Raw genomic sequence first — 12,708 nt, 5'->3', positions numbered from 1 at the left:
CCTGGCACCTGGCCTTGTGGGGCCAAGAAGATCAAGGTCCTGGCAGAGGCAGAGTTTCCCACCTGGAGAGAACCTACTGCAGGCTGGTATAGGAGCCCATGGTCAACACTGACCACTGCCTTCTCTCTACCCTGCCCCGTGGCCTCTGAGGGCTCAGGCTTCCTTAGCTGGCCACAGCAGGATCTATTCTACTCTGCCCACAATATTGCCGAACAAGAGGACTTGAAGGAACAGAGCTGCTACATATTATGCCTAGAGGAACCTTCTACTCACTACAGAGTATAGTCAAGGGGCCATGGTGGACCATAGGAACAGCCATCTTGAACTGCCATCAGCTACCACTGGACTCTGTGGGAGCAGCCATCTTGGATGACAGAAGCCCCCATATTGACTTGGGGCATGTGGTCCCAACAACCTTGGCTTGGTCCAGGGCCATGGGGTGATGAAAGATGCTCTGTTGGACTCAAGGACAGTTGATCCTGATAGCATGTATTGTGAGAAGGGCCAGCCCACCCCAGACGTCATATTTCCCTTTGTCTCTTTCCACATCAACTCTTTCTTTACCCATCCCCCCATTGCATACATCTTCCAAAGTCCAAAAAAATTACAAAGTTTATATGAATATACCATACAAAGATGCAGCCTCCTTCCTAGGGCAATGGAAGGAAGGGGTGGTTAAATAAGGCACAGGAAGCTGCAGCAAGCACCAGCTGTGGGCAGGGCCCAAGAGCAGGGGAGGTTGGCACTAGGGCCCAGCCTCTACAGCTGTTGGTGGGGAGGCAGGAATCCCCTCAAAGTGCTGTAGTCTGGGGCTGAATTGATTGGCCAAGCTGATGCAGGAGAGGGGTGGCCATGTCCGCTATTCTTTGGTGCTGTTTATCCTCCATCCCGGTTCTGTCATAACATCCCAAAGTTCTGGGTTCCAAAGGCCCTTTCTGGAGCAGAGGCCCTGGAAGGGGGTAGGAGGGGGTGGGTAGGGAAGGTCTGAAAGCCAATAGCCTGTATGCCAAGAGACAGTGGTGGGAGGTAGCGGGGAAGGGCTCTCATACACACTCTTTGCGGGGGGCCACAGGTGAAGGAGGCCAGAGAGGTAGGGTAGGGATGGGGCACACGGCCCCCAGCCTCTCAGGTACCCCGTCTGTCCCCTGCTGTGTACATGGATGAAAGAGGCTGCCTCTGAGGAAGGGCCAGGCCAGAGCAGGTGACCATCCTGAATTCTGTTTGAGGTGATGGTCTCCTCACCCTGAAGCGGCCTCTAGCTGGTGATGGCAGAGGGCCCAGCACCTCCTCGCTTCTCAAAGAACATGTAGTCCTGCAGGGAGGGTACCGTCAACAGGAGAGCCAGCTGTCTGTACCCCAAGCCCCCAGAAACTCTGCCCCTCACACCAACCCTCTCCTAGCAGGAGACCAGGAAGTGCATGAAGCTCCAAAGGAGAGGAAAAGGGTGGAGGGGCGGAGGCAGCCAACTCACAATGAGAAACGTGGCTCCCAGCAGCACAGCCTTCACCTTCACATCCAGATCCGTGGGGAACTGCAAGCCAAAGTCATCTGCATCCGTGAGAGTTTCTCGGAGCAGCCCCCCCCACTGCTTGCTGATACGGCCCACGCTGCGGGACTCATCCCGGGTCTTCACCTGTCAGGAAGGAGGAAAGACTCAACTGGAGAGGAGGTGCCCAATCTCACGCGCCTCCAGTCTCACGCCCACAAGCACCATCTGTGGTCATGCAGATCGTACACTGTACGAGGGCACCACATCTAAGGGACTGCGGACATTTATTATGAAAATTTTCTGGCACATGACATTAAGTCTCTCAAAGAAGGAGTGCCTTCTTCTAGAGGACTAAAAACACCATATGGGCTAGTGCAACCTTATCAGAAAAGTGCAGAAAAATTCACAGGTCTCCAAACACCCTGAGGGGTCAGGCAGGCTCGAACTTACCTAAACCCCGCTGAACCTGGGAAGTTTACATGGAGTGAAGAAAAGCAGCCTAGGCTGAGAATCAAGAGACCTGGCTTTGGCTAACCTGCAGCGTCAGTCTCCTCTGGAAAATGGGGATTTACAAATACATGCCTCACAGGTTTGCTGCAAGTTAGAGTACAGTGAGCCCATAGGGCACCTGGCGAAAGTCAGGTAAGGACACCTGACAGGCCGCCCCCCAAAAAACCTGTTGCTGTTGAGTCAATTCCGACTCACGACGACCCCATGGGTGGCAGAGTAGCACTGCGTTCCCTAGGCTGTGAACTTTCAGAAGCAGATTGCAAGCCCTTTCTTCTGAAGTGCCTCTAGATGAGTTTGAACCACCGACCTTCCAGTTGGTAGCCGAGTGCTTTACCGTTTGCGCCACCCAAGTAGTGCCCTAAACCTGTTGCCGCTGAGTTGATTCCAAGTCATAGCAACCCTATAGGACAGAGTAGAACTGCCGCATAGGGTTTCCAAGGAGTGGGTGCAGATTCAACCTGCCTATCTTTTGGTTAGCAGCCAAGCTCCTAACCACTGCGCCACCAGGGCTCCAAGCAGTGCTCTAGCAGGTACTAAAACTGAACAGGGAGGGCCTGTCTCAGTCACCAGTCCTCAGAGGTACTCAAGGTCAAGGGGTGGTCTGGAATTCCCCGTGTAGGGACAGAAACCGCATGTGCCCTCTGAATCAGGAGTACATGCACCCAATATTAGACCTTCGGCAGACTAAACAGAGGAAAAAACATTTATAAAGCACCTATCAGGCACTAAAAACTAAAACAAACCCGATGCCATCGAGTCGTAGGGTTTCCAAGGAGCAACTGGTAGACTTGCACTGCCGACCTCTTGGTTAGCAGCCAAACTCTTAACTGCTGCACCGCCAGGGCTCCTATCAGCACTAGACATACATGTGAAGCCTCCTAACAACCTTGGGTTTCCATGTGACAACTGGGGAAACTGAGGCACCCTTGGTCACAATATGAGTACGTAGCAACACAAGGATTCAGACTCGAGTCTGCTGCCCTCCAAAGGCCATACGTGACATCACTGAGCATCGGTGGTGGGAGAAATGGAAACGTGATAGAGTCTAACTCCCCTAGTGTATGGCTAGTTGCTGGGTTTGCTTTGATTTCCAACGTTCCTGCCACCCACAGTTAGTGCAGTTTGTGTTCTGCACAAAGGAGCCTGGCCGAGAGGACAAGAGAGACTGCTGCAATCCTGGCTGCACTCCACCAGCCGGCCAGGCTCTTGGAGGGCTGTGTCTGCCCCCTCAAAACCAAACCAGTTGCCAGTGAGTTGACTCTGACTCATGGAGACCCCACGTGTGTCACAGTAGAACTGTGCTCCATAGGATTTTTTGGAAGTACATGGCCAAGCCTTTCGTCCAAGGTACCTCTGGGTGGACTTCAACCTCTAGCCTTTCTGTTAGCAGCCGAGCGTGTTAACCACTTGCACCACCCAGGGCCTCCAAGTCTGGCCAAGGAGGTGGCTTTTGTCTAATTTGCAAATCAAGAGAAAGCCCTGTCCAGCATCACATGCAAACTTCGTCTAAAGGGGATTCAAGCCCATCTATTAGGAAAGATAAGAGGGCAGCAGTAAGTGGCCTCTGAGAATTATGATTTCCATTGGCCTCTCTGAGTCCAGCAGCAGGAAGCCCTGCCAGTGTGGCTGGTAATTCACAGTGACTCCCTGATCCTTTTCTTCTGCTCATCTTCTATGTCCTTTCTATCCTCTCTCCCAGTGTCCTATAGCTCTGGGGCACTTCATGCAGCGCAGTCCCAGGGTAGGCAGGGCCTATCCCAACCAGTCCTATAGTCCCAAGACTGTAACCTCAAATATGGACCATTTATAATTACGTAAAAGGGAGACTGGTCTAATGAGAACTGACAATTAACACATTCCCACCCAGAGATCACCTGGCTCCCATCACAGAACCTCCCCTGGCTACCAAGGTGACTCAGTTTTTAAAAATAACTTTAGGTAGGTAGGGTACCTCATCAGAAGCTTTGGAAAGTCTGTTAGATTATACCTATTGCCTCTCCCATATCTGCAGAGATAATTATCCCTTAAGGAACTCAAGGGTCTGTGGGGTGACCTTCCCTTCTAGAAACCAAGGTGTTTCTCAGGCCTCACCCTGAAACTGTCACCACTTGGGGTCTCCAGGTTCCAGGCTGGTGATAGGAACCCACGGTGGGAAGGGTGTCACCTGGATTCCAGGTTAGAGAGGCCATTTGGCTTTCTAGGTTGGTGGGCAAGCCAAAGGATGCTAATAAGTCAAATCAGTGCTCGTCCCTGGGCATAGGCTCACAAACTGACACACAGCAGCTATACACTCAATAATCATCTTTCCCCCTAAATCCAGGCTGGCATCAGATTTTCCTCAACACAGAGCTGTAGATAACAATCAACATTGGTTCTTAAGATGAAACCCTCTTTGACATGCCTTTTATAAGACCACTGAGCCATCCTATTTCAGAATGGAAGAAAACTGAAAAGTAGTAGGAATCACAGTGGATTTGGATTGATGAGCTCAGAGTCTTGACCTTAGCATTGGCCATCCTGCCTCACAGAGGCTGCCATCTTGGATCATGGAAGTTGCCATCTTTGTTTATGAAAGTCTCAGGGAGCTCCCCTTCCTGATACCTCAAAGTTGGTGTCTGTGCCACAGCCACAGGTCCAGCAGGGCCCCACCACCCGAAGGACAGTCTGGCGATCAGCATCCTGGATGGAGAACTTGGGGAGAAACGGATGCCAGGTCTGTAGTACGTGGCCAATGGTGGTGCCCGGTGGAGCCTGTATTTCCATCTGGGATACAAGGCAGACAGGGTCACTGCCAAGCCAGGGTTGCCTGGTCCAAGCTCCCACCTAGCCCTCTCACTAGACTCTCCCATCCCCACAAGCCCATGCCCACCCGAACCACACCCCATCCCTGACCCCACCCCACCATGGCCTGTTCCCCTACCCCAGCCTGTCCTCTACCCCACCCCTCCTCACCCACCTCCTGGAGGCCGCAGGGGCAGCAGCCGCAGCCACAGTGGAGCGGACGTAGCAGGCGCAGCACTTCGCGGTCCCCGGGGTCCACCAGGCGGACACGCAGCGGCCGGCGGGCACCACAGCACAGGCGAGCGCAGCAGTTGCTCTCCTCGGCCGCCTGGCCCAAGGGTTGCCCTGCCCCCGAGCGCAGTTCATACCGGTTACAGGTTTCCCAGCCTAGGAGCCCTGCCAGGGAGTTACAAGAGTCTTGTTGAGGCTCAGGCTCCGATGCTGGCCCCAGAGCCCGCCATCCCTGCCTGCATCACTAGGCCCAACCTCCTCTGCCGCTGCCCCACTCACCTTGCACTCGCTCAACCTTTTGGTGAATCAAGATCTGGTCAATCTAGAAAGAGTAAGGGCACCGCCGACGACGTCAGCTGGCTCGCCTGGACGCCGGGCCCCGGTCACCCCTCCCTCTCTCCCACTTACCTGCGCCAGGAATTCGAGGCCAGGAGGCACCCCGGGCAGTGGTAAGAAGGGGGCAGGAGACCCCGAGGCCAAGGGGCCAGGTGAGGGGAAGAGAGCGAAGCCTGGCGCGGGGCTGGGCACCTGGGCGGGCACCGGCGCCTGCCCGGCCCCAGGATGCAGCGCCGGCTCCGGGTATCCGGTGGTCACAGGGTAGGGCGGTGGAGCCGAAGGGGCGTAGCCTTTGGGGGGCAAGTAGCCTGTGGAAACAGGGGTCGAGATTAGAAAGGGCCCAGGAGCCTCATCCCCTCGTCTTCAGCCCGTGGGCCACGAGGCTGCGGGGTTAAAGTGGTGGGGAAGACTGGGAAAGATGGGGCGGGGGAGCCGGGCGGCGGCTCCCCGGAGGAAGGGAGGGGCCCACGTAGCCAGTCCGAGCACATTCCCGGAGGATGTGTTCGACACCCGGCTCCCAAGTCCGCGGGCTGGGGGGGATAACGGAGACCCCCCAGCCCTGCGCCCACTTACCTGCCATGGGACAGGGGCGGGGACCCAGGGGATGTCGGTGTCCGCGCGGCTTAGTTTTAGAAGTGGAGGCAGGCTCGGAGACAGCCAGATAGACACAGAGACAGACACAAAGACGGACAGGCAAACGCGCAGAAGCAGCTGTGCCCGGCGCTGGACCAGGGTCTCCGGGCGGCACCTCTGACTTGAGGAGAAACCGAAAGTGTCAGCAGGCGGGGCGGGGTACCTGGGACCCTGGATTCCCTCCGGGGCCCCAGAACCGCCCCCTCCCTTTGTTCTCCCATTCTCCGTGGAGGTGGCCGGATACGGGCAGCAGGACAGATGGGCCCGCGCACGGTCAGACCGACGACCCGGCCTCGAGAGAAGCCTCCCAGATCCCTCTGTGCCCCATGCTCACCTGAAACCCCCAGAATTGCCTGGGTGCCAGGCTCGGCCGCTCTGAAGAGCTAGTGGAGGCGGGCCCTGGATCTGACCCCGCCCCTCGACCAGCCCAGGCCCCGCCCCTGCCGGCCTTGGCGGCGCGCCTGCGCAGAGAAGACGCACGCCGGCTCTCCTACCCTGCAGCAGAGTCCGGACCGCGCGCTCCTGGCGTCGCCGGCGTCCCCGCCTCTTCCGCTCCGACTGCAGATGTGGGGAGGAAAAGCGGCTGGAGAGGGAAGCCGGCTGAGACCTCAGCCGCGCGACCCTGCCAGGCCCGCGGGCGCAGAGCGCTCGGCGCCCTCTGGTGGGGACGCGGGCCACCTGCACTGCGCTCCCGGCCTGGCCGTGCTAGACTCCGGGCGCTCCGGGGCTCGCTGACGCAGCGCAACACGCTTCGCACTCCTTCTTTAGCTCTGCGGCCGGCTCCTGCTCCCTTTCTGCTTCCCCGGGGCTGCCTCGCCACCTCTCCTGGTCAGAGCGAGGCCGGAGCGCCGCGGTGACCCACATACACCCCTCGCAATTACTTCCCTCAGGCGCTCCCAGCCGAGTGGGTGACAGGCTGCCAAAGAGTGTCATTAATGAGTGTGCCTGAGGTGAGGCTCAGAGGCCCAGAAGAGGAAATGCGGTCAGAGGAGGCGTCCTCCGGGAGGAGTCAGTCGTCGGGCTTCGGAACCCAGGCCCACATGTGTGAAGAAGTCCTGCGCCTTTGGGGCCACGGGCTGAATGGCAAGAGACGAGTTTAGAGAAGAAGGCCAGCACGCGTGCAGAGGGCCTCGTGGGAGCTGGGGCTTGGCCCCAAGGACATCAGAGAGCCCCTTGAAAAGATCTTAAGACCGAGGGCCCCTATGGGTCAGAGCAGAACTGCCCCGCAGGGTTTCCAAAGCTGTAAATCTTTAAGCCGACAGCCACGTCTTTTCCCATGGAGCTACTAGTGGGTTTAAACGCTGACCTTTCGGTTAGCAGCTGAGCGCTTCACCACTGGCCCCAGGGCTCGTAAGACAGAGGGAGAATGTCAAATTTGTGTTTTAGAAAGACCGTTCAAACAATGGAGAACAGGAGGCACTCAGGCTGGACTGTTGGCTGTAGTCTGAGGGAGAAACGATGGTGTATTGGGCAAAGGTAGTAGACACAGACGCTTAAGAGATATTTAGATGATAATGTAGGAATGGTTGGTGAGTGAGATGTGGAGGTGAGGAGTCCCGGATGACTCCAGGTGCCTACCTGATAACCAGGCAGACGGAGATACCACTCAACAAGGTGAGCAAGGGGAGAAGTCAGTTTGGGGAACTCCTGCCCTGTGTCAGCCCCTCACCCGAATGCCTGACCTCTCTACTGGTATCCCTTAATACTTCAGACTCTACCAAATCACATAAACATTCAGAAATTCAGAGAGTCAACAAAGATTTATTGAGCACCTACTATATGCCTATGAGTTGGAATCGACTAGACAGCAATGGTTTTATGTGCCAGACAGCGTTTGAGGTGATAGGAATATATAGCAGTAAACAAAACGGACCAAAATTTCTGCCTTCCTGGAGCTCACAGTCTAGTGGAGAAGAGACAGATAATAAATGCATTTTAAGTCAGATGGTGACAAGTGCTATGAAGAAAACTAGACCAGGATAAGGAGGGTCAGGAGCGGTGGGCAGGAGTTTTGATTTTAAATAGAGTGGACCAGGCAGGCATCACAAAAGACAGTAGTTGAGCAAAGACCTAAAGGAGGTGAGGGGTTAAGCCACGCAGACTTCTGGGTAAAGAGAGCTTCAAGCAGAGGGAACAGCGAGGACAAAGACCTGAAGGCAAAAATGTGCCTTAAATTGTTCAAGGAAAAAAATAGAGGCCAGTGTGGCTGGAATGGAGTGAAGGTGGGCAACATGGGTTGACTTATGTCCCCCCAAAAATAGGTGTATCAATTTGGCTGGGCCATGATTTTCAGTATTGGGTGGTTGTCCTCCATTTTGTGATTGTAATTTTACTTTAAAGAGGATTAGGGTGGGATTGTAACACCCTTACCCAGGTCACATTCCTGATCCAAAGTAAAGGAAGTTTCCCTGGGGTGTGGCCTGTACCTCCTTTTATCTCTCAAGAGATCAAAAGGAAAGGGAAGCAACCAGAAAGTTGGGGGACCTCATACCACCAAGAAAGCAGCACCAGGAGCAGAGTGCGTCCTTTGGACCTGGGGCCCTGTGCCTGAGAAGCTCCTCAACTAGGGGAAGATTGATGACAAGGAATCTGCTGACAGTGAGAGAAAGCCGTCCCCTGGAGCCGACACCCTGAATCTGGACTTGTAACCTACTAGACTGAGAGAGAATAAATTTCTCTTTGTTAAAGCCATCCACTTGTGGTATTTCTGTTACAGCAGCACTAGATGACTAAGACAGAGGGGGAGAGTGGTAGAAGGTGAGGTCAGAGAGGTCACGGGAGGGTAGATCACATATGGCTTTGTTGACCAGTGGTTTATACTCTGAGTTGGATTGGGACTGTTGGAGGACTTGGGCAGAGAAGTGATGTGAATAGTGGTTCTCCACCCTGACCACATTCTATGTTATCTGGAGTGCTTTAAAAAAATACCTCTCCCTGGGCCCTACTTGTTATATAAATGAGCCAAAGGAGGCCCCTATGTATTGGCCCTAGGCTGTTTATTTCTTCATAGCAAACTCAGGCCTGTTAACCCAAAAAGCCTGAGGGCATCAAACTCATATTTTTACATATCTGTTGTTTTTAAAATAAGCAGATTTTTAGCCACTGAGACCCTGACTGCTTTACATATCCCCCAAAATGGCACCCACCATCTGCTAGCCATAGATAAGATAACCAACCAAAACAAACCCATTGCCATCAAGTTGACTCCTGACTCATGGTGACCCTACAGGACAGAGTACAACAGCCTCATTAGGTTTCCAGTGAGCAGTTGGTGGATTCAAACTGCCAGCCTCTTGGTTAGCAGCCGAGCTCTTAACCACTGTGCCACCAGGGCTCCAGATAAGATAAAACCCTGTAGTTATAAGGACCCCAAGCTGCTGCTGCCTTTTGGAGCTCTTTGACTTAGAGACTCCCCACCTTAGTGCACAGGAACTTAACCTAAACATATAGACACCCCCGTTCAATCCCCCCCTCCCCTGGGGAGTTTCCCTGTCCTCTTCCCCTTCTGGTGGCTCCTTGCACTGCTTGCCTCTGGAGTGCCTCCTGCTGCAGGGGACTGCCCCCCCCACCCCCTCCCCAACACATTTGAGCTGTCCAATACTTTGGGCTCCAATAAATAGCTTGTTGTGCAACACTGCTATCTGGTGGTCATATGTTTTTCTCTGATCCACGCTGAACTCTCTCAAACTCAAAACACCACTCCTTAACAGTTAAATTAGAATATCTAGGGGTGAGGGGCAGATGTAGGCATTTTTTGAGAACTTCCCAGCAGATATTAATATGCAGCAAAGGTCGAGGACCGCTTTGTTGAAAAGATCTCTCTCTGTCTCTCAGGCTGCTTTGTCGAGGGTAGACTGTAGATAGGCAAGGGCAGAAGGAAGTTACTGCAAAAATCTAGGTGAGATATGATGATGGTTTGGACCAGGGACCAGAGTGGTAGCAACAGGGGTGGTAAGAAACGGCCAGATTCTGTTTGAGCCAACAGGGTTTGATGATGGCTTGGATGTGGGATGTGAGAGAGGAAAAGAAAAGTCAAAGTTGACTCAGGCTTGAGGCCTGAGCAGCTGAAAAGAAGAGTTGCCATTTACTGGGATGGGGAAGGCAGCAGAGCAGGGGTGAGGGCAGATCAGGGATGGGTGCGGGCATGGCCAAAAGAGCTCTGCTCCTCCTCTTCTCCCAGTTGGGTTACACTAATCATTTTTAACCAGTTACCCCAGCTCAGTCACCCCGTCCCCTCTCTCCCAATCATCTTGTATATCCCCATCTATCCCATCTGTGAGGTGCCTCTTGAACCCTCTCCCTTCTCTTTACCCACATCATCAATGCCAGCACCAATTGCTGTCAAGCTGACTGTGACTCATGGTGACCCTGTGTGTGTCAAAGTAGAACTGTGCTCCACAGAGTTTTCAATGGCTGAATTTTTTGGAAGTTGGTAGCCAGGTGCCATGGATTGAATTGTTGTTGTTGTTGTTACGTGCCGTTGAGTCGGTTACAACTCATAGCGACCCTATGCACAACAGAACGAAACACTGCCTGGTCCTGAGCCATCCCTACAATTATTGTTGTGCTTGAGCTCATTGTTGCAGCCACTGTGTCAATCCACCTCGTTGAGGGTCTTCCTCTTTTCTGCTGACCCTGTACTCTGCCAAGCATGATGTCCTCCAGGGACTGATCCCTCCTTACAACATCTCCAAAATATGTAAGACGCAGTCTCACCATCCTTGCCTCTAAGGAGCATTCTGGCTGTACTTCTTCTAAGACAGATTTGTTCATTCTTTTGGCAGTCCATGGTATATTCAATATTCTTCACCAACACCACAATTCAAAGGCGTCAATTCTTCTTCCATCTTCTTTTTTCATTGTCCAGCTTTCACATGCATATGATGCGATTGGATATACCGTGGCTTCGGTCAGGAGCACCTTAGTCTTCAAGGTGACATCCTTGCTCTTCAACACTTTAAAGAGGTCCTTTGCAGCAGATTTACCCAATGCAATGCGTCTTTTGATTTCTTGACTGCTGCTTCCATGGCTGTTGATTGTGGATCCAAGTAAAATGAAATCCTTGACAACTTCAATCTTTTCTCCCTTTATCATGATGTTGCTCATTGGTCCAGTTGTGAGGATTTGTGTTTTCTTTATGTTGAGGCGCAATCCATACTGAAGGCCGTGGTCTTTGATCTTCATTAGTAAGTGCTTCAAGTCCTCTTCCCTTTCAGCAAGCAAGGTTGTGTCATCTGCATAACACAGGTTGTTAATGAGTCTTCCTCCAATCCTGATGCCCCGTTCTTCATTTAGTCCAGCTTCTTGGATTATTTGCTCAGCATACAGATTGAAAAGGTATGGTGAAAGAATACAACCCTGGCGCACACCTTTCCTGACTCTAAACCAATCAGTATCCCCTTATTCTGACCTCACAACTGCCTCTTGATCTATGTAAAGGTTCCTCATGAGCACAATTAAGTGTTCTGGAATTCCCATTCTTCACAGTGTTATCCATAGTTTGTTATGATCCACATAGTTGAATGCTTTTGCATCGTCAATAAAACACAGGTAAACATCCTTCTGGTATTCTCTGCTTTCAGCCAGGATATATCTGACAGCAGCAATGATATCCCTGGTTCCACGTCCTCTTCTGAATCAGGGCTGAATTTCTGGCAGTTCCCTGTCGATGTACTGCTGCAGCCGTTTTTGAATGATCTTTAGCAGAATTTTGCTTGCGTGTGGTATTAATGATATTGTTCTATAATTTCCAGATTCAGTTGGATCATTTTCTTGGGGATGGGCATAAATATAGATCTTTTCCAGTCAGTTGGCCAGGAAGCTGTCTTCCATATTTCTTGGCATAGACGAGTGAGCACTTCCAGCGCTGCATCTGTTTGCTGAAACATCTCAATTGAAATTCCATCAATTCCTGGAACCTTGTTTTTCGCCAATGCCTTCAGAGCAGCTTGGACTTCTTCCTTCAGTACCATCAGTACCTGATCATATGCCACCTCTTGAAATGGTTGAGCATCGACTAATTCTTTTTGGTATAATGACTCTGTGTATTCCTTCCATCTTCTTTTGATGCTTCCTGCATCATTTAATATTTTTTTCCCCATAGAATCCTTCACTATTGCAACTCAGGGCTTTAATTTTTTTCTTTGGTTCTTTCAGCTTGAGAAATGCCAAGCGTATTCTTCCCTTTTGGTTTTCCATCTCCAGCTCTTTGCACATGTCATTATAATACTTTGTCTTCTCGAGACGCCCTTTGAAATCTCCTGTTCAGTTCTTTTACTTCATCAATTCTTCCTTTTGCTTTAGCTGCTCGCTGTTTGAGAGCAAGTTTCAGAGTCCCCTCTGACATCTGTCTTAGTCTTTTCTTTCTTTCCTGTCTTTTCAATGACCTCTTGCTTTCTCCATGGATGATATCCTTGATGTCATTCCACAACTGGTCTGGTCTTCAGTCACTAGTGTTCAATGCGTCAAATCTATTCTTCAGATGGTCTCTAAATTCAGGTGGGATATACTCAAGGTCATATTTTGGCTCTCGTGGACTTGCTCTGATTTTCTTCAGTTTCACCTTGAACTTGCAGATGAGCAATTGATGGTCTGTTCCACAGTCAGCCCCTGGCCTTGTTCTGACTGATGATATTGAGCTTTTCCATGATCTCTTTCCACAGATGTAGTCAATTTGATTTCTGTGTGTTCCATCTGGCGAGGTCCATGTGTATGGTCGCCATTTATGT

General features: G+C 52.0%; 1 protein-coding gene across 2 annotated transcripts; it reads right to left on the bottom strand.

Annotated features, from left to right (window-relative positions):
• Window positions 1-918: 918 nt before the first annotated feature.
• Window positions 919-6,733, bottom strand: PLSCR3 (phospholipid scramblase 3). 2 transcript variants are annotated; one of them, XM_049860531.1, is made up of 9 exons: window positions 6,659-6,733; window positions 6,475-6,538; window positions 5,921-6,101; window positions 5,420-5,655; window positions 5,291-5,333; window positions 4,956-5,176; window positions 4,601-4,762; window positions 1,472-1,633; window positions 919-1,312 (listed from the first exon to the last, which is right to left on the bottom strand). In XM_049860531.1, exons 3-9 carry the CDS (start codon window positions 5,925-5,927, stop codon window positions 1,256-1,258), a joined length of 888 nt encoding a protein of 295 aa, XP_049716488.1. In that variant the 5' UTR covers window positions 5,928-6,101; window positions 6,475-6,538; window positions 6,659-6,733; the 3' UTR covers window positions 919-1,255. The 2 variants fall into 2 exon arrangements, with proteins under 2 accessions (XP_049716488.1, XP_049716487.1); XM_049860530.1 differs by lacking the exons at window positions 6,475-6,538; window positions 6,659-6,733 and adding an exon at window positions 6,315-6,464.
• Window positions 6,734-12,708: the final 5,975 nt, after the last annotated feature.

This window comes from Elephas maximus, chromosome 19, assembly GCF_024166365.1.
Source record: "Elephas maximus indicus isolate mEleMax1 chromosome 19, mEleMax1 primary haplotype, whole genome shotgun sequence".
NCBI lineage: Eukaryota > Metazoa > Chordata > Mammalia > Proboscidea > Elephantidae > Elephas > Elephas maximus.
This window is presented reverse-complemented; position numbering and strand designations above follow the sequence as displayed.